Source organism: Salvelinus sp. IW2-2015, linkage group LG19, assembly GCF_002910315.2.
Source record: "Salvelinus sp. IW2-2015 linkage group LG19, ASM291031v2, whole genome shotgun sequence".
Classification (NCBI taxonomy): domain Eukaryota; kingdom Metazoa; phylum Chordata; class Actinopteri; order Salmoniformes; family Salmonidae; genus Salvelinus; species Salvelinus sp. IW2-2015.
In genome coordinates this window covers 25267518-25289368 of record NC_036859.1, presented here as the reverse complement: position 1 = coordinate 25289368, position 21851 = coordinate 25267518, and the positions used below count along the sequence as shown (strand labels likewise).

Sequence of the window (21851 nt, the reverse complement as noted above, 5' to 3'; positions counted from 1 at the left end):
CCTCCCCAGAGGTTGTTGGCCAGGAAGGAGCCCTGGATTAGGCAGAGAACAGAATGGCATGTCTCCCCTATAGATTAACTAAGGGATGACTGTCACAGAAGAGCAGATGGGAGATGATAGTAGCTGATCGTTAAAATCTGCAGRCACATATTTAAACAACAGTCACTGATATTACCTAATACATCACACGATGGTTTACTGAGTAAAGACTCTGTAATAAACCGTTAATTACAGTAACGGGTCCAAGAGTGCATCAGCTATATATTCTGTCTGCGTCCCAAATGCCACCGGTACTTCAAATATATTGCACTACTTTTGACCAGACCCCATAGGGCACGGCAAAAGTAGTGCACTATATTGGAAATAGCATGCCATTTGGAATGTTCATAAAAACCAGATTGATAATCAGCAGATAAAGACATTAGCAAGAGGTCAAACGTTGGATTATAGTTTATCAAATGAACGTATCGTTTTAAATGACAGATGAGGTTTGTGTGTAGTGTCTACAGCTTATTCAGCCTGCTGTTTTAGTAACACTATTTCAACTACAGTGACTTTCTCTCAACACATTCTTACCGATTTCACGGTTTCTCTTAACAGTTTGGTTTTCCACAACACCCATTCTTTCCCCATCATCGTAGGTGGTAGAATCTGTGGCGTGTATGTGTGTGTGTGAGAGAGAGACTTGAGGGACTCCTGTTGGGTATCTGAAAGCACTCTGTCTGAATAAAGGGGGATTACCAGTGTGTTTACCCACGTTTTATGTGGGAATTAATTGCCCTCTGATGCGGGCGCGCACACACACACACACACACACCCCCCTGAGTGGTCCCACATTCAACTGCCTTTTCTATTCATCTGCAAAGCTGAGCAGTCGGATCAAGGTTGAAGTGTCCCCCGTGGTGTGATGTTACTCAGTGTAGGGCCTTATCAGGCTCCCAGAACCTCATTATACAATCCAAATGTCACTAGTGCACTACTTTAGACCAGACACTATATAGGGAATAGGGTGCCATTTGTGACTGCCTCACAGATGCTGCTTGGCTAGCTGTTTCATATAATGCTTTGGGTGTGTTTGTGACTCGATGTGACCACTCCTATATGTTGCTTTGCTCCAAGGGCTTTTTCTTACAGGCCTAAATGAACATAATAGAGCAGATTCAATAATAACAGCCACAGAGAAGGGGAATCAAATCACATGAAATCCCACGGAGGGAGCATTCAACCAGGGTCTCTATTCTCCTGGAGGGGATAACACAATACAGATACAGGAGATAATTCACTAGTTTAAACTCCATCATGTGATGGAACACTGCATTTGAGGAATTCACGATATATACACCAATGAAAGCCCACCTCTCTTGAACACATTAAAGGGGCAAACAGGGATTGGAACATCCTTTTTTTGGACATGGGGTATTTTTGATCTCATGGATGGTCTATGAATTTGAGAGTTGTTACATTACTTCAGCCCAGTTCCTCAGCTGTTTACCAAAAAAAGTGTTGGGTGACCGCTTTGTTGCTGTTCAAATCCCAGAATTCTCCCAGTGCTCTGTGGTTCTCACTAAAGTAGACTACATTGTTATGGCCAACACAGTTGTTGCCAAGTACATAATTGCATTTTCAGTCTATTTGGGGGCTTAGGACTTACAAGGTTATGACAAATGTTACCAGATGTCAAATTTGAACTCAAGACCTTGTGAAATATACACAGTAATTGTGGGAAAAGGTTACTGAGAAGTTTGGGCTTTGCACAATATTTTCTTTGGCAGACGGAGAGGGCAAGTAGGACCAACCACAATATCCAGGAGAGGTTATGCAATTTGGCAGAGGACCATGAAGGACTAGCTCACAGAGAGAGAATATTCTTAACTTACAGCTACGGTACCGCCAATACAATAAATATACGACCCCTACCAAAATAACAATTACTGCACAACAAATTTCAACATAAATAATTTTCTTTCACTCACTCTATAAATCCTTTAGCAGGCAGCTCATACTAGCCCAGCCATGTTGCACTTCCATACTGTAGGCTAATACACAGTACCAATGCCTATGAACTCCACAAAAAGCTCTATGCTGTTTCAACTATGTTGCACCAGTATGGCTGCGTCTCAAATGGAACCCTAGTCCCTATATAGTGCACTACTTTTGACCATAGTGCACTACTTTTGACCAGGCCCTGGTCAGAAGTAGTGCACTATATAGGAAATAGGGTGCCATTTAAGACTCCGCCTGTTGCAACAATATGATTGAGTTGACAGAAGTCAGTCATGGTTCTCAGGGTGGAGGAAATGGCTGACTTCTCCTCTGGGTTTCATGAAGCTCCTGGCAGACTAATTTTACGCTGCACAGTTAAATTGAAAGTTCTGATGGTCCGTAGTTTTGCAAGCAACTACTGTAGGCAATTAGAAAATGAATTCCACTGTATATTTATGCAGCTGCAGGTTTGTTTTCCTTCTCTGCCAAGCAGACAAAAAGGGCAATGGGTGATGTTCTAGCTCTAAGAGGAATGAATGAGGGAGGAGACTAGGCCCCTAGCTGCACTATTCTGGCTTTCACATTTGGAGACGGACAAGGGCAGTTTAGACAGCACATCACCCCTCACTGTAATACAGGGTATGACTGTCCAATGTCCACCATTATCATAGTAACACATACCGTAGGTATTAGTGCCATGAACATGAGTAGATATATTGTGGGTCACATATCAATAACTAAATCAGTCTCTCAATCATAGCATTAGCCCTGAACTACATAGTAGAAGTCAGGGTTTTTTCCTCGATCAAAAAAGGGCTTAGTAGGTGGGCGTGGCAATGGGCGCGGTCGGCCTGGTGGAATTTTAGATAACATTTTAGAGGCCCCCACATTGGCGGTGTAGAGAATTTCCCGGAACTCTACACCTTTCTCTATGGAGCTGAATCGTTGTGGTGCATCATGAACACAAACATGAAGTCCTTGACTGTTTATTGAACAAGTGCTCTATGATATTGCTAGTCTCGTTCAACAGCAGCAGTGCATGGTAATGCTATTCACTTCTTCACACATCCTCGCTCTAGAACTACAGGTAACTGCCAAAATTAAGGAAACACTTGAGTAAATAAGGGATACAAAGTATATTGAAAGCAAGTGCTTCCACACAGCTGTGATTCCWAAGGTAATTAACATCCCATCATGCTTAGGGTCATGTATAAAAATGCTGGGTAGGCCATTATTTTGGGTACCATGGCTATGCCCCCATAGGATGACAATGCCCCCATCCACAAGTGGTCACTGAATGGTTTAATTAGCATGAAAATGATGTAAAACATATGCCATGGCCGTCTGTCACCTGATCTCAACCCAACTGAACACTTATAGGAGATTCTGGAGCGGTGCCTGAGAGAGCGTTTTCTCGTGGAAGAATGGTATCGCATCCCTCCAATAGGGTTCCAGACACTTGTAGAATCTATGCCAAGGTGTATTGAAACTGTTCTGGCTCAACACCCAATGAAGACACTATGTTGACACTATGTTTCCTTTATTTTGGCATTTACCTGTATAACAGAACACTAATACTGTGGCAGCACAATCATTTACAAATCAATACTACATACAGCATTAATAATATACACACTGCTGTGAGTATAGGAACATGTGAAATAACACCCTGTATTCTCTTTGGCTAGAGAAATCACATAATTCATTCTGTAATACGCTTCAGGCCATACAGACTTACAATTTAATACTGGTCCTGCGTCCCAAATGGCACTGTAATGTTGGGTCAGCGTCCCAAATGGTACCATATTCCCGATGTAGTGCACAAATACCTGGTCAAAAGTTGTGCACTATAGGGAATAGGGTAACATTTGGGACGCAGACACTGACTACTGCTGTAGACAGAGGGCACACAGGCTTATGGTTTCTCATAGCTTCATGTGTGATGTACAGTACTGTCACACTGAGTATGAATGAATACATGGTAGGAATACAGATCATTGATGTACGATTATATGTTGGAGTATTGTTGTAAAACCAATCTGGGACAATTAAGTTGAAAGTTGAAGTTGGTAAAATGAAAATATCTTCCATTCCACAACAGTCTAGGGAATGGTGTGAGATGATTGACAGATGCCAAACCTAAAGGAAAGTAAACCGGATCAGCCTGAGGACCAGACTTCGATTCTGAGTCCCAAACGGTTTATCTACAGTATGGCTGAGTCCTAAACCAGCACTATATTCTCTATATAGTGCACTACTTTTGACCAGGGCCTATAAAAGTAAAAGCYCAGCTATGTAGGAAATAGGGTGCCATTTGGGARGCATTTTATGAACATGCAACAGGAAGTGAAAATGTAAGTGAAAATTTAGAAATGTTGCCTTCCTTCCCCCCAGGACCAAGGTAATCACCAGTGAGTCCCTGTCAGTAGAGTGGTGATATTTAACTGCCTTTCATTGCGGAGGTTATTTTCCTGGGGTGAGGTGTGTTGACTGGACTAAGACACTTCAGTGCAACAGTGTTTGGCCTAGCGTTACTTAGGCACAGCAAGATACTATTTTACCTATAACGGAATGAGTTCTTCAACACCACTGAGGCTTGAACGATGGTCTTTAGCACGATGAATTGGTCCATAAAAACAATGTACCAGGCAGAAGTGCTAGTTAATAGTGCTTGATAGTGGTATTACTACCTCTCTTCATCAGCCCCGGGTTCAAAAACCAACCCTGCCCATCTGCCACTCCTGGTAGGATTGAGCAAATGACCAAAGTATTTAAACCCAGTTCTGCCCCTCATAGCGTAGGACCGACCCTCGGCCCCCTACCTGTCGGCGGAGGGAGGGCGTCCGTTTGCGTTGCGGGCCTTGCCGACTTGTGTGTAGAGGGACGAGTCTTGGTGGTGGTGGTCGTTGTCTCGGGGGCTTTGGGGATGGCTGTGCCCGCTGCCCAGGGACGTGTCCAGGGGCCCGATGCCGGCATAGGGGTGCTCCTCGTCTCGGCTTAGGTTGATGTCCAGGATCTCAGCGTAGTCCCTCTCCCGTGCCTGCCGCTCCCGTAGCTCCTGGGTCTTAAGCTGGATCCTGGAGGAAAGGAGACAGGGAATGTTTCTTTATGGATTCAAAAGGAAAACTGTGGATGACACCCTATTGAAATCAAATGTATTTGACACATGCACTGAATGCAACAGGTGTAGGACTTTACTGTGAAATGCTTACTTACGAGCCCTTTCCAGACAATGCCAAATTAAAAAGAAAATGAGCACAAAAGGAAATAGTAACAATAAAATAATGAGGCTATATACAGAGTATACCAAACATTTGCACCCCCCTTTTGCCCGCAGAACATCCTCAATTCGTCAGGGCATGGACTCTACAAGGTGTCGAAAGCATTCTACAGTGAAGCTGGCCTATGTTGACTTCAATACTTGCCACAGTTGTGTCAAGTGGGCTGAATGTCCTTTGGGTAGTGGACCATTCTTGATACACACGGGAAACTGTTGAGCATGAAAAACCCAGAAGCATTGCAGTTCTTGACACAAACCGGTACGGCTGTCACCTACTACAATACCCTGTTCAAAGGCACTTAAATCTTTTGTCTTACCCATTCACCCTCTGAATGGCACACATATCTCAATTGTCTCAAGGCTTAAAAATCCTTCTTTAACCTGTCTCCTCCCCTTCATCTACACCAATTGAAGTGGATTTAACAAGTGACATCAACAAGGGACCAAAGCTTTCACCTGGATTCACCTGATCAGTCTATATGTCATGGCAAGAGCAGTTGTTCTTCATTTTTTATATACTCAGTGTACAAGGACTTCCAGTACAGAGTCAATGTGCTGGGGTACAAGGTAGCTGAGGTGATTGAGGTAATATGTACATGTAGGTAGGGGTAAAAGTGACTAGGCAATCAGGATAGATTATAAACAAATAAACAGTTGCAGCAGCATGTGTGAACAGTGTGAAAGAGTTTTAAAAAGTGTCTGTGTGGAGTCAATATGCATGTGTATGTTTTGTGTGTGTAAGCATATGTAGTATCTATGTAGACTGTGTAGAATGTGTGACTGTGTGGGTAGAGTCCAGTCAGAGTGCATAGAGCCAGTACAAAAAAAAAAATCTATGCAAATAGTCCGGGAAGCCCATTTGATTAGCTGTTCAGTGGTCTTATGGCTTGGGGGTAGAAGCTGTTCAGGAGCCTTTTTAGTCCCAGACTTGGCGCTCCGGTACCGTTTGCCGAGCGGTATCATAAAGAAAAGTCTATGACTTTGGTGGCTGGAGTCTGACAATTTTTAGGGCCTTCCTGACACCGCCTGGCATATAGGTCCTGGGTGGCAGGGAGCTTGGCCCCAGTGATGTACTTAGCCGTACGCACTACCCTATGTAGTGCCTTGCGGTCGGATGCCAAGCAGTCGCCATATCAAGCGGTGATGCAGCCAGTCAAGATACTCTCAATTGTGGGCCTCCCGGGTGGCGCAGTGGTCTAAGGCTGTGCCACCAGAGACTCTGGGTTCGAGCCCAGGCTCTGTCGCAGTCGGCCGCGACCGGGAGGTCCATGGGGGCGACGCACAATTGGCCTAGCGTCGTCCGGGTTAGGCCGGTAGGGATATCCTTGTCTCATCGCGCACTAGCGACTCCTGTGGCGGGCGGGGCYCAGTGCACGCTGACCAGGTTGCTAGYTGTACGGCGTTTCCTCCGACACATTGGTGTGGCTGACTTCCGGGTTGGATGCGTGCTGTGTTAAGAAGCAGTGTGGCTTGGTTGAGTTGTGTTTCGGAGGACGCATGGCTCTCGACCTTCGTCTCTCCCGAGCCCGTACGGGAGTTGTAGCGATGAGACAAGACAGTAACTACTAATAATTGGATACCACGAAATAAAATAAAAAAMAAAATTGATACTCTCCATTGTGCAGCTGTATAACTTTGAGGATCTGAAGGCCCATGCCAAATCTTTTCAGCCTCTTGAGGGGGAAGAAGCATTGTTGTGCCTTCTTCATGACTGTGTTGGTGTGTTTGAGTACGCAGTCCTGGTAATCAGTCTGGGTCTGCGGCCTTATGAATGTTAACCTGTTTAAAAGGTCTTACTCATATCGGCTACGGAGAGCGTGATCCCAGTCATCCGAAACAGCTAGTGCTCTTATGCATGGTTCAGTGTTGCTTGCCTCAAAGCGAGCTTTGAAGGAATTTAGCTTGTCTGGTAGGCTTCCCTATATAGTGTACAGCTTTTGACCAGAGCCCTATTCAGTGAATAGGGTGCATTTGAGACAAACATTTTTACATCCTTATTGTAAAAGGCGGCTGCCCTTCTTTCTATAACACTTATGTATTTTTAAACCCTCGTGTAAACTTTCCACTGCTGCAGTGAAATAGTTAGAAATTCTGTGGCGGTCTGAGTAGGCTACCTTGGGAAGGGTGGAGAAGCAGAAACTTTAACCTAATCAATGTCTGATCTGTAATGGCAGTTCCTTTCCCAAGGATCAGTTGGGATTTGCAATTCCTCCGGTAAAACACATATTGATTGGTCAAGGCCAGAGGCTAGAGAAAATCCACCTCTAATTGACTGCCTGTATGAATTTACTCCTCAGGTGAGGGTCAGGGCCTTCTCTTCACAGCTAGACAGAAAAAACGCAATTGTTTAGTGAGTCCTAAATGGCACCATATTCCCCATATAGTGCACTAGGCCTGGTCAAAAGTAGTGCACAATATAGGGAATATGGTACCATTTGGGACACCGACAAGCTTCTGTCTGGTGAATCAACTGTCAGGAATATATTATGTATACATCTAATCCCAAATTCCTTTCATTCAGTATGTTTTATCATTATTGTGTAGCTTTTACCACCAAGCAGGGGTGTAAAGTACTTAAGTAAAAATACTACTTAAGCTATTTTTGGGGAGTATCTGAACTTTACTATTTATATTTGACAACTTTTACTTCACTAAATTCCTAAAGAAAATATACTTTTTACTCTATACATTTTTCCTGACACACAAAAGTACTCGTTACATTTTGAACACTTGGCAGGACAGGAAAATGGTCCATTTCACGCACTTTTATAGAGAACATCCCTGAACACCTGTACTTCCACTGATCCGACGGACTCACTAAACACACATGCTTTGTTTGTAAATTATGTCAGTGTTGGAGTGTGCCCCTGGCTATCCAGGGGCACATTTTTGAATTTTTTTATACTTTTACTGGAGTATATTTTAGCAATGACATTAACATTTGATACTTAAATCAATATGTAACTTTTTGGGCGATCAGACAAAATTCACAGAGCAATGTGAGTTATAGATTGATCACTACTTGAAAACAAGTCTAAGAAGGGGTATATCTGTTCTATGTGCACTATTTCTATGCTTCCCGTTCTTTAGTTTTGCGTCTTTTACTTTTGGTTTCGTACACCAGCTTCAAAACAGCTAAAACAACATTTTTGGTTTTTGAAAATATATTTCACAGTGATTGATGGTACAATGATTCTCTACACTATACTAGCTTATTTTGTAACAAAATTAAAATTAGCAAACTACTAGAGTTCTAGTAACCATAATATGGCAGAACTATTTCTACTTAGCGCAACTAGGTATATTTAAAACCTAATACTTTTACTCAAGTAGTATTTTACTGGGTGACTTACTTTTTATAGAAAATGACTCAAGTATGTTTACTTTTACTCAAGTACGACAATTGGGTACTTTTTCCACTGCTGTCACCAAGGGACATCACATTATCGTTACACAGTGAACACAATGGAACATTGTGTTCTGGGTGGAAAATAAGGAAAGGCCTCTCACCAACCCTGGTTCTTATTCCATCTACTCCCCCCTCCTTCCCTAGTATAGAACCCATTATAGCTCCTAGCCACCTACTCTTTGCCAAGTAGAGATATTTCCATCTCTCATCAAGGCCAATCATTAAGACCTCGGAGGGTTTCCTCACAGAAACATGTCAGGGCTGAGGCCATTGTTTGGTCCAACGGTTAACTCAGTCCTTCTTTCTGGCTGGCCCATTTGGATAGAGGCTCAGGATTATGACATGTGTTGGCACTTGCTATTCTCTAGATAGAATATCTCATTTGAATGGATTTGGGAACAATTAGCATTTTTGTGGTACAAGGTAAACAGAGCTTGAATTTGAGGAAGCCAATTCTGCTGTAGTGGTTCTTTCAGAAGATGTAGGGATTGAAATTGTACAGGCTTTCATGTCAAGGCAGCTGCTGTTGTAAGGAGACAAATTCATTCCGTCGGTGTAGCTAGCCTGCTAAGAACATAGCATTGGTGACCCCTCCACCTCCCTTCCATGGAAAGGCTTCTGAGGGAGCAGATTGCCATGTCTGCCCTCATCAGCAGCACAGTGTTTCCCATCACTAGCTTACTACACTCCCAACACAAACCTTGTTTTCTCCCGGTTTAAAGAAAGATCTCTCAAGAGCCCGTTTCCTTCTGGTAATGTAGATATTCGCTGAGTCTACATACAAGCTTTAGCGTGTCTTCACTCAGGGCAGGCTACAGTGCTAATGTGTTATAAGAGGACTGTGTTCCCCCCAAAAAATCCTAAACATAATATTATTCAAAAGATTGCATAGTCTATTCATCTCAGCGACTGCCTGGAATATGTGATGAGCTCTTTTCAAGCTCATCAGGGAAATATTACTGCCTTTATGGAGACATTTTTCCCCGTATAATGACTATTTTATTTCACACTTAAATGGAAAACCCTTTTGACRTACCATTTCATTATGCACATTTCTTGAGGCATAATTATTTAGATTTCCCTGTTGAGTGCTAGACGAGACAAACCTGTCTGTCCTCCTTTCTCTTTCCCTCGTTCCCCGGCAGTAAAGAGGCCCAGAGAGAAGCAAGGGGATGATAATTGCTAGTTTAAAGGTTGATAATTGGCGTAGCTGTAATTATGTGCTCGTTGAGGTACTCCCTCCTTGCACTTAAAATGAATACCTTAGCTGTTCACCAAGGAATGGTCTGTAGAGAGAGGGGTGGAGGAGTAGGTAGATATCACACTGAGAATACAAGTGTTTCATCTGGATAAGAAATGAAGCATGATTGATGAAACACTCACACTGACTTACTGTAACTTGAGATCCATCTAGAGATTAGTAATGAATGTGATCAAAAATGTACAGAGGACATTTTGTGTTTAATGCAGAGACCTATATACCACAGTGATGCAGATATATACTCCATGACCAAAAGTATGTGYATACCTGCTTGTCGAACATCTTTATTGCAAAATCATGGGCATTAATAAGGAGTTGGTTCCCCCTTTGCTGCCATAAGAGGCACTCTTCTAGGAAGGCTTTCCACTAAATGTTGGAACATTGCTGCGGGGACTTGCTTCCATTCAGCCACAAGAGCATTAGTGAGGTCGGGCACTGATGTTGGGCGATTAGGCCTGGCTCACAGTCGGCGTTCCAATTAATCCCAAAGGTGTTGGATGGGGTTGAGGCCAGTCAAGTTCAGTCAAGTTCTTCCACAATCATTTCTGTATGGACCTCGCTATGTGCACAGGGGCATTGTCATGCTGAAACAAGAAAAAGGCCTTCCCCAAACTGTTGCCACAAAGTTGGAAGCACAGAATTGTCTAGAATGTCATTGTATGCTGTAGCGTTACGATTTCTCTTCACCGGAACTAAGGGGCCTAGCCCGAACCATAAAAAAKCGCCCCAGACCATTATTCCTCCTCTACCAAACGTTACAGTTAGCACTATGCATTCGGGCAGGTAGGTAACCCAGATTTGTCCGTCAGAATGCCAGATGGTGAAGCGTGATTCATCACTCCAGTCCAATGGCGGCGAGCTTTACACCACTCCAGCTGACACTTGGCATTGCGCATGGTGGTGTGCGGCGGCCCCGCCATGGATACCCATTTCATGACGCTCCCGACGAACAGTTATTGTGCTGATGTTGCTTCCAGAGGCAGTTTGGAACTCGGTAATCAGTGTTGCAACCGAGGACAGATGATTTTTATACGCTACGTGCTTCAGCACTCAGTGGTCCCGTTCTGTGAGCTCGTGTGGCCTACCACTTTGCGGCTGAGCTGTTGTTGCTCCGAGACGTTTCCACTTCAAAATAACAGCACTTACAGTTGGTCAGAGCAGCTCTAGCAAGGCAGAAATTTGACGAACTGACTTATTGCATCCTATGACGGTGCCATGTTGAAAGTCACTGAGCTCTTCAGTAAGGCCATTCTATTGCCAATGTTTATCTATGGATATTGCGTGCTGTGTGCTCGATTTTCTACACCTGTCAGCAACGGGTGTGGCTGAAAGAGCCAAATCCACTAATTTGAAGGGGTATCTACATACTTTTGTATATATAGTTTATCTTCAATAATGGCTACTACAGTAAATCTGAATTGACAGTAAGTCACGCCAGATTTATTCATACAAGTGTTTCCTATAGGTCTGATCATAATGATTTCTGGGTGTCTCAACTCTCGGTATTTCATGACAAGATCATTAACATAAGTATAGCCATTGCTTATGATCTAAATAAATTGTGCATCGATTCACCTTGCAGTATATTTCCTTCTGAATCCATAATCTGCAACACTTATTAGCCGAGAGCCCAAAGCAGAGGGAGCTATTTTGTTGATGTGAATTTATAATGGCAGTTCCTTTGATTTGGTCTCCATGTCCAAGTGATTGGCTGTGCATCAGCACTGTAATGACATGATACGTAGAAATGGAAGTGTTGTGATGAGTGTGATCATTATCACCCACAGCCAGGGCACTAAATATCTGGGCTTCAAAAGAAGCTCTCATGTCAATGATTGCCCCCAAAACTTTCAGTCCTTTAATAGAGGGTAAATCAAAGGAAACACTCAGTGCTGCAGTAGGGTACATCAAGCACCAACAACACACTCCCTTTCTCTATTCTTTGGCTGCATCCCAAATAGCACCCTATTCCKAATATAGTGCACTACTTTAGACCAGGGCAACTATATAGGGAATAGGGTGCCACTGGGACTCTCACCCGGTCTCTTGCGTATGTGTGGATGTTGCTTTTAGTTGACTTGTGGGATCACAGAAAAGGATGGAGTCATTGAGACAGAGCAAAGTAAGACAGGCCGGGGAACGAAGACAGAGCAGGCTCTTTCAGTGAGGCTTCCCAATATGTTGACCCTTGAACTTTCTTTGGCTCCTGGTAGAAACAGAAAATACTATGTGACTGACCAGAAAGCCCTGTTAATGGCTTTAGTTTAGTTTTGCATCAATGGTACATTTCAGTGACAGCCATGTCTTGTGCAATATCCTATTTGACCTCTAGTAGTATAATTTACTGTATGGGGCCTAAGTACTACTAAAAACACCATTTTTATTTTGAGGAATCCATGGTTGTGTCCCAAATGCAGTAGTTGGAGAGGAGAGGAAGCAGCGTAAGCACACAACAACATGTCATAAATAGGTGAGAACATCGCAATATTCAGTTGCATTTTGTCAAACCAGTTATTACTCAACATTATAGGGTGTTATCACAATGTGAATAATCGCCCTCAAAACCGATATCTGAACTATCTGAACTTTTTTAATAATGTGAAATACAAGTGTTAAATACCATGTTTTAGGGGCAGTGATCATGCACCTAAAACACATATACAGTTGAAGTCGGAAGTGTACATACACCTTTGCCAAATACATTTAAACTCAGTTTTTCACCATTCCTGATATTTAATCAAAGTAAAAATTCCCTGTCTTAGGTCAGTTAGGATCACCACTTTATTTTAAGAATGTGAAATGTCAGAATAATAGTAGTGTGCGATTTATTTCAGCTTTTATTTCTTTCATCACATTCCCAGTGGGTCAGAAGTTTACATACACTCAATTAGTATTTGGTAGCACTGCCATTAAATTGTGAAACTTGGGTCAAACATTTCAGGTAGCCTTCCACAATAAGTTGGGTGAATTTTGGCCCATTTCTTCTGACAGAGCTGGTGTAACTGAGTCAGGTTTGTAGGCCTCCTTGCTCGCACACGCTTTTTCAGTTCTGCCCACAAATTTGCGACAGGATTGAGGTCAGGGCTTTGTGATGGCCACTCCAATACCTTGACTTTGTTGTCCTTAAGCTATTTTGCCACAACTTTGGAAGTATGCTTGGGGTCATTGTCCATTTGGAAGACCCATTTGCAACCAAGCTTTAACTTCCTGACTGATGTCTTGAGATGTTGCTTCAATATATCCACATCATTTTCTTCCCTCATGATGCTATCTATTTTGTGAAGTGCACCAGTCCCTCCTGCAGCAAAGCACCCCCAACAACATGATGCTGCCAACCCTGTGCTTCACAGTTGGGATGGTGTTCCCAACTGTGAAGCACAGTTGGGAACAAAGCATCCCCATTTTCCTCCAAACATAACAATGGTCATTATGGCCAAATAGTTCTATTTTTGTTTCATCAGACCAGAGGACATTTCTTCAAGAAGTACGATCTTTGTCCCCATGTGCAGTTGCAAACCGTAGTCTGGCTTTTTTATGGCGGTTTTGGAGCAGTGTCTTCTTCCTTGCTGAGCGGCCTTTCAGGTTATGTTGATATATCCTCGTTTTACTGTGGATATAGATACTTTTGTACCTGTTTCCTTCAGCATCTTCACAAGGTCCTTTGCTGTTGTTCTGGGATTGATTTGCACTTTTCTCACCAAAGTACGTTCATCTCTAGGAGACAGAACACGTCTCCTTCCTGAGCGGTATGACGGCTGCGTGGTCCCATGGTATTTATACTTGCGTACTATTGTTTGTACAGATGAACGTGGTACCTTCAGGCGTCTGGAAATTGCTCCCAAGAATGAACCAGACTTGATTTATTTTGATTATCCCATGATGTCAAGCAAAGAGGCACTGAGTTTGAAGGTAGGCCTTGAAATACATCTACAGGCACAACTCCAATTGACTCAAATTATGTCAATTAGCCTATCAGAAGCTTTTAAAGCCATGACATCATTTTCTGGAATTTTCCAAGCTGTTTAAAGGCAGTGTCAACTTCGACCCACTGGAATTGTGATACATTGAATTGTAAGTGAAATAATCTGTCTGTAAACAATTGTTGGAAAAATTACTTGTGTCATGCACAAAGTAGATGTCCCAACCAACTTCCCAAAACTATAGTTTGTTAACAAGAAATTTGTGGAGCAGTTGAAAAACAAGTTTTAATGACTCCAACCTAAGTGTACGTAAACTTCCGACTTAAACTGTATGTATGTGTGTTTGTTCAGTAATACGCTTCGGCATTTATAACCTGGTGCCCAAATGACTGGCACATTGCCCTCCTGCCATATCCTTCATTAGACTGAGTGTAGCTCGTGTCCTGGGGTTGGTCTAGTGGGTAGCACCTCCCAATGCCTTTCAGCACATTACGCTTGTATTCGTGTGGGATTGAATCKCAGTCCCACCACAAAACATCTATTTTTTAACTGTCCTGTCAGTCTCTATACCAATAAAACATCTATTACAAAATGGTGTGTGTAGACAGACACTGACCTCTCCTGCTCCAGTCTCATCCTCAGTGTTTCTTCCTCTGAGGCGTGCAGCTCTTCCGGCCTCCACTTGCTTGACACTTTACGCTCAATTTTCTCTCCGTCCTTGCGATGTTTACCAAACCTGAAATATAAATGGGATCAGCAGACAATTTTACCAAAATGGCTTCGATTTGGGTATTTCTACGTGTGCATCCCAAACGGCACCCTATTCCCTAATGCACTCCTTTTAACCAGAGCCCTATTGGATCTGGTTAAAAGTAGTAATATATTGCCATTTGGGACACATTCAAACAGTTCCCCCAGAGATAATAACTAGTAAACTACTAATGGTGATCAACTCTGCCATTCTCTCCAACTCTCTTCTGATAAAAACTCAAAWTGTTTAGCTCTCAACTTTTACATTCTACTTGACTGAGTTTTCCTAGGCTAACTCAGAGGGAAATTGGCCTGCAGAGTCTCAGAGAGTGAGAGAGAGCGAGAAACAGAGTGGAGCGAAATACAGCAGGGGGAGGTCTATTACCTGATTAATTGATCAACAAATGGCCTCAATTGTAGCATAAAGTGGTTGACAGTGATGTGTAGGTGTTAATATTGAGAATTGTCCTATCTATCACAGAGACAGCGGGTGACAGTTTCTCTTTCCACGCCAGTGGCTTCCATTAAGTCTCCTTAAACACCAGCCACGTCCCAATATTAATTGGGACTCCAAAATGGTACCCTGTTCCCTTTATAGTGCACTACTTTCAACCGGAGCCCCTATGTATATAGGGAATAAAGTGCCATTTGGGACACAGAGGAGATTTATGACAGGAGGCACTAGTGAAACTTTGAGATGAGGACATTCATCATGACAGAAGGGCATTAATATTCTTAATATTCTGCCCACAGAACCCTTATCACTTCTCTGCTCACGAGTTCAACACCACTGATAAGATTGGAATTTACTCGAGATATTTAAACTAAAGAAGCAGGCGACTTGAGACTTCAAGTTCAACGGTTCTGAGAAAAAGCCTCAACAGAGAAAGAGAGCGAGAGAAAGATAGAGAAAGGGAGAGACTGCATTGCTTTATATATTTGCGGTCAAGTTATTTCCTCAGATAAAGAATGTCCATGAGAAGATAACGATGAGCCACGGCAGTTTAACATCAAACGACAGAGATATGAGATGGACAGACAGGATGCATTGCAATCACGTAACAGACGCATTTCAAATTCATCTTGATGTGATAAGGTCTGGCTTGACAGTCTCACTGACTACAGCACAGCTCGAAACCTTTCATGAGTTACAGTACTACAGTTCTTCATTTTACTACACCGTAGCTGTCTCTTATACACATCTAGATGTGTATAAGAGACAGGTGTGTGTGTGTGTGTGTGTGTCTGGGCAGTGGCCATTTTGAGGAGGCTGCAAAGCGAGCAGATTGGGTGTTGCTTTGAGTCCAACTGTTGATTGGTGTAGAGTAGGAGAGGGAGGATGCTGTGGTCTGATGGTAATGAGGCTTTGATTGGGCTGCAGTGTGTGTGTTGTGCTGTCTCTTATACACATCTAGATGTGTATAAGAGACAGGTGTGTGTGTGTGTGTGTGTGTCAGTGTGTGTGTGTGTGTGTGTGTGTGTGTGTGTGTGTGTGTGTGTGTGTGTGTGTGTGTGTGTGTGTGTGCGTGTGCGTGGAGCCCAGAGAACTGAGAGGGTCAGCACCGACTAGCCTCTGTCTGGTGTCTCTGTTTAGAGAGCGACTAGCAACACACTCCAACCAGACCTGGGTTTAAAAAGTATTCAAAGTAATTTCAAATATTTAATCTGGGCTTGATTAAAGTGTGTGTGTTTGTGTGTGTAACTACTGACAGTGCTCAGGTCAATAATGATTCTAAAGTTCCCTGCAATTATAGCAGCCAAACTATTCAAGCTTCCAGAAACCTTTAGGCCAAACACATCTGATCTGCATGTCTGACAGGAGCTCCTTATTATTTTACACTATCGGCATTCTCTGTCAGAACCACTTTAGTACACTACTTTTACTAAATAGGTAGTGCACTATATATAGCGAATAGGGTGCTATTTGGGATATAACCTCTGCCAAAACCACTAGGAATATATAATGTATGCATCATTGGCATCTCAGAGACCATCTCAGACAATCAGATGAAAGGCATGACCCACTTATAAATGGTGGGTAAAAGACTGGTAGAGGAGGATGGACAGTGTGTATGTGTGTGTACGTGTCCTACCTGAACATGTCTCCCAGGCCTTTCAGCATGCCTTTTTTAGCCTTGTTCTTGCTGTCCTTCTCTTTGTCCTTCTGTTTCCTTTTGTCAGTCCCTCCCTTGTCCTTCTCGTCTTCATTGGTGCGGTTGCCGTTGACCAGCGGTCTCTCGGTGTTAGGCAGTGGCGTCAGATCTGCCACGGTGGACACAGAGTCGCGTCCGGACCGAGAGCTCTCCTCGGTGTCCTCCTCCACTGGACAGATAGTAACAGAACGTTTTATATTACTTCTTTAAAGAAGAAATGTCTTTGAATCTTTGATCTTGAATCCTTACTTTTAATACACACCGGTAACCTGAACTTTAGCATTAATTGTGTGTAGATATCAATGGAAGATAGAGTATGGGTGAAAGTATTTGGCTTTTGGTTAGCTAATATTTCTATCCAATATAATTATACCTTACATGTCTCCTGAACTAAGATCTGTCCAATAGATGTCTATCTTACGGAGGTACACTACCGTTCAAAAGTTTGGGGTCACGTAGAAATGTCCTTGTTTTTGAAAGAAAAGCACATTATTTGTCCATTAAAATAACATCAAATTGATCAGAAATACAGTGTAGACATTGTTAATGTCATAAATGACTATTGTAGCTGGAAGCTGATTTTATATGGAATATCACCATAACGGTACAGAGGCCCATTATCAGCAACCATCATTCCTGTGTGCCAATGGCACATTGTCTTACCTAATCCAATTTAATCATTTTAAAAGGCTAATTGATCATTAATAAACCCTTTTGCAATTATGTTAGCACAGCTGAAAACTGTTGTTCTTTTAAAAGAAGCAATAAAACAGTCCTTCTTTAGAGTTGAGTATCTGGAGCATCAGCATTTGTGGGTTCGATTACAGGCTTAAAATGGCCAGAAACAAACACCTATCTTCGGAAACTCATCAGTCTATTATTGTTCTGAGAAATTAAGGCTGTTCCATGCGAGAAATTGCCAAGAAACTGAAGATCTAGAAGGCCAGCATCTCTTCACTGTTGAAGAGACTGGTGTTTTGCGGGTACAATTTAATGAAGCTGCCCGTTGAGAACTTGAGGCATCTGTTTCTCAAACTTGACACTAATGTACTTGTCCTCTTGCTCAGTTGTGCACCGTGGCCTCCCACTCCTCTTTCTATTCTGGTTAGAGACAGTTTGCGCTGTTCTGTGAAGGGAGTAGTACACAGCGTTGTACGAGATCTTCAGTTTCTTGGCAACTTCTCGCATGGAATAGCCTTAATTTCTCAGAACAAGAATAGACTGATGAGTTTCAGAAGAAAGCCTTTGTTTCTGACCATTTTAAGCCTGTAATCGAAACCCACAAATGCTGATGCTCCAGATATTCAACTAGTCTAAAGAAGGCCAGTTTTATTGCTTCTTTAATCAGAACAACAGTTTTCAGCTGTGCTAACAATTGCAAAAGGGTTTTCTAATGATCAATTAGCCTTTTAAAATTATAAACTTGGATTAGCTAATCCAATGTGCCATTGGAACACAGGAGMGATGGTTGCTGATAATGGGCTTCTGTACGCCTATGTAGATACTCCATAAAAAATCTGCCGTTTCTAGCTACAATAGTAATTTACAACATTAACAATGTCTACACTGTATTTCTGATCAATTTGATGTTATTTTAATGGACAAAATGTTTCGTTTTTTTCAAAAACAATGACTTTTCTAAGTGACCCCAAACTTTTGAACGGCAGTGTATGTCCAACAGAAGTCTATCTTATGGAGATTTGTCCAACAGAAGTCTCTTACATGTCTCCATGTCCTCATCGTCATCCTCTGTAGCGGCTGGCCTGTCGTATGACTTGTCGATGGCAGCCCGGAAGCTCTCATTGCAGCCCCGCCCCCTGATGATGCGTGGGCGTGGCCTGTGGAAGGGCATGTCACCATTCAGCGTTACCTCGGCAACGGCTGTCTGTAAACTCTCTAGAGAGCTGGACTTCTTGAGGCCTAAGAAAGGACCCACGTCCCTGGTGGAAGACCCTAGGGAGGAGCAACAGTATCCAAACTTACTTATTTGATTAAGCTGTGAGGGAACTAAAGGATATTTTGTATTTTTTGAATGCAGGGCTGTGTTCAACTAAAGCACCTTGTTATTTTACTTGACTACCAGTGAGTTGAAATGAAAACTTGGATGGAGCTCACACTAACATGTAACCAAAACGGGTTGTGTTGCATTGAGAAGAAAGTGGATACACTTTTACAAATGATAGTGTTTTGGCTAAAGCCTAGATAAGAGTAAGTACCACAAATGCAAATCTGGACCTTAAAGCTTTTTTATATTTTTCCTCTCTAATCAGGGACTGATTTAGACCTGGGACACCAAGTGGGTGCAATTAATTATCAGGTAGAACAGAAAACCAGCAGGCTTCGGACCTCGTAGGGTAAGAGTTGAGTACCCCTGTAGGTGTACAGTACATCTCTTGTCCATCACTCACAGGTTGAGGGGGTATTGTAGATAAATAAAATGTAGAGTGGTATGGAGGTGTAGAGAGGATGCGTCTCAAATGGCACCCTATTCCCTATGTAGTACATTACTTTTGACCAGGGCCCTTATAAAAGTAGTGCACTATACACAGAATAGGGTGCTATGTGCATTGCAACCAGAGAGTGGGATGGATTACCTCAGGGGAACAGCCCAGCTGACTCTACAGCCCTCTAATCCACAGAGTATACTGTAGCAGAGCTACTGGAACTGGGTAAACAAGAGGCCCGGGTAGCTAATACTAGTAGMGCTTTCTATAGGGAATAGGGTGCCATTTGGGACGCAATCCTGTTGTTTCTGGCCTCCAGTTCAAGACTACATCCACTAAATATTTGAAAAACACGATTTTTGTTCATTGGAAAAATACATTGCACGATAACCACCCACTTACAATTTAATTCGTGGAAATGTAATTTCACCCTAATAACTGTTATTATAGGCTAATAGATTTCAGGCTATTTTCTTAAGCGTTTCAGTGCTACACTCTCCTCCTTTAATCTACACATTCACTCCGAGCTAAAGCAGCAATGAGGCATGGTCCATTTAGCAGGCCCAAAACAAATCCCAAATCCTGGGAAAATGTTCACAGTGACAGCCTGGGAGAGGGAGTGACGTCCCATTGAGTTCTGGTCAAAAGTAGTGCACTATAGGGAATAGACGTAGCCTATGAGAGGTGGGACACAATAGCCTGGGCCAGAGGGCCACACTCCTCCACTGATTGGCTATAGGACATTTTTGACACAGACTGTATCCACATGTTTGTCCACTAGGTCAGTAGAGGGCAATGCAGAGGTGTTTGCCCACTGTTATACAGCTCCCTAATGGCCAATAGCAACAGTCATTCCTTCAAACTTTCCAAGACGTTTCCAGTCAATTACGTGCCTATACGTGCAACTCCAGTGGGTCCTATAGCCACACAGGGATTGCATCTCAAATGGCACCCTATTCCCTACATAGTGCACTACTTTTGACCAGAGTTCCATGGGCCCTGGTCAAAAGTAGTGCACTATATAAGGTTTAGGGTGCTATTTGGAACTATTCCAGGGTATTCCCTGTTTGACATTCCTCCTGACTGCAGGGTGATTGATACCTGTATTTATTATCATAAGGGAGCACCACCGATCTCTATACGACCCGTGTTATCTTCAGTTTGAATAGGGTGGCAGTCTGTATAAATATGCCTAGTACAGATATGTAGAAGGCTGGAGGTTGCCAGGTCAGACTATCTGAAACTCCAATAGCTCCATCTCAAACAAACCGCTGCCTGATGTTCTTGACTCACGCCGTCTGTCAGAGGTCTGAATTCATGTCATTTTTAAGACTACCACCGAGGTGTGACTGGGAAGCGTGCGGTGCGGCTGCTGACTGAACGCTAAAACCAAATGAATGTGGTTTGATGCATGAAAGCCCATCAGCCGCTGCTTCAGTGAGACGTTAAGAGGACAGGACAGCCTGATGAAAATGAATAGGCACCAGCCCTGCTTGTTCAGGCTGCAATGTATTCAATTTTCCGCCTTCCTCCTTCGCTCCACTTCTCACTCCCAGCCAAGCAGCCACAATATCCACGGCCACCCACATTGAAGCGTGGGGCAGCTTCCCAAATGGAACCCTATTCCCGAAATAGGACTCATATAGGACTCATAGGGCTCTGGTCAAAAGCAGTGCACTAAATAGGAATAGGGTGCCATTTTGGACGCAAACCAGGTATTTCTCTTGCAAGTGACTGCTCAGACAATGTTTGGAGAAAACAAGGGACATTAATGATATATTTAGTCTCGTTCATGTGTACAGTAGTTCTACCAGACTGCTTCTATTTCCTGATGGTTCCCTTCCTTTTTCCTGCTTCACTGTGGCYTACATTCTGCTAAACCCAATTCTCTCCCCTGCTTTCACTGTGCCATTCAGCTAAATCCCATCCTTCGAAGGAACTTCTATTTAGAGGTGGCTGTAAAAACACACAGCTGACAATGACGGATGACTTGCTGTCAGTTTGTAGCCCAGCCAAGGACAGAGCGTTCTCTTTCTCTCTCTCAATCTATCGCGCTCTCTCGGTCTCTCGCCCTCCTCACATTCCCATCCACAGAACAATTAGCAGTGCTACCGTGTCTTAAGAAAAATCACTGCCAAGTCCATATTCACCCACCCACAATTCCACCGCAATGACCTCAAACTGTCTCAAGGTTCTTTGTATTCTATTCTCTTCTCATAGTGAGGTGGTAGATTCTAAAGCAGGTCTGGATTTGCAGGATGGAATGTGGGTAGCAACTGGACTGGATGAGGTGTCCGTTCTCCCTCCGTGACGTGTCACTCCTTACCTGGCGTGTTCTCTTTGCGAGGGGTGAGGTTAATCTCGTCGGCTACTGTTAAAGGGGGGCAATAAACATTTAGGATTGGTTAGTGAGCACATTCCACATGCAAACATTCCAGCAATGTTACTGTACAGTGCGTACATCTTTGGGCAACTTCAAGGGTAATCAGACACCATGCGAGACACTGAGACAGAAAGACAGGGAAATGGAGGGGTTTAGGATAGCAATCAGAGCTATTGTGATATAAACAGTGCAGGACTACAATAATTCAGTGGGGATCAGAAGCAGAATAGATATAGGCTGTGTCCCAAATGGCACCCTATTCTCTTGA

At 43.1% G+C, this 21851-nt stretch overlaps 1 protein-coding gene across 7 annotated transcripts in view; it reads right to left on the bottom strand.

Moving 5' to 3' along the window:
* The window catches only part of LOC111979132 (partitioning defective 3 homolog), a 218384-nt gene that overhangs the window by 45200 nt on the left and 151333 nt on the right, over positions 1-21851 (bottom strand). For 5 of the 7 annotated variants that reach the window (XM_024009454.2, XM_070448917.1, XM_024009458.2 and 2 more), the window contains 5 exons: positions 21527-21571; positions 18479-18709; positions 16697-16925; positions 14470-14589; positions 4806-5060 (listed from right to left, as the gene is read on the bottom strand). In XM_024009454.2, coding sequence (XP_023865222.1) covers positions 4806-5060; positions 14470-14589; positions 16697-16925; positions 18479-18709; positions 21527-21571 — 880 coding nt within the window. The remainder of the gene's footprint in view (positions 1-4805; positions 5061-14469; positions 14590-16696; positions 16926-18478; positions 18710-21526; positions 21572-21851) is intronic. The other 2 variants (XM_070448918.1, XM_024009460.2) reach the window with 1 other exon arrangement.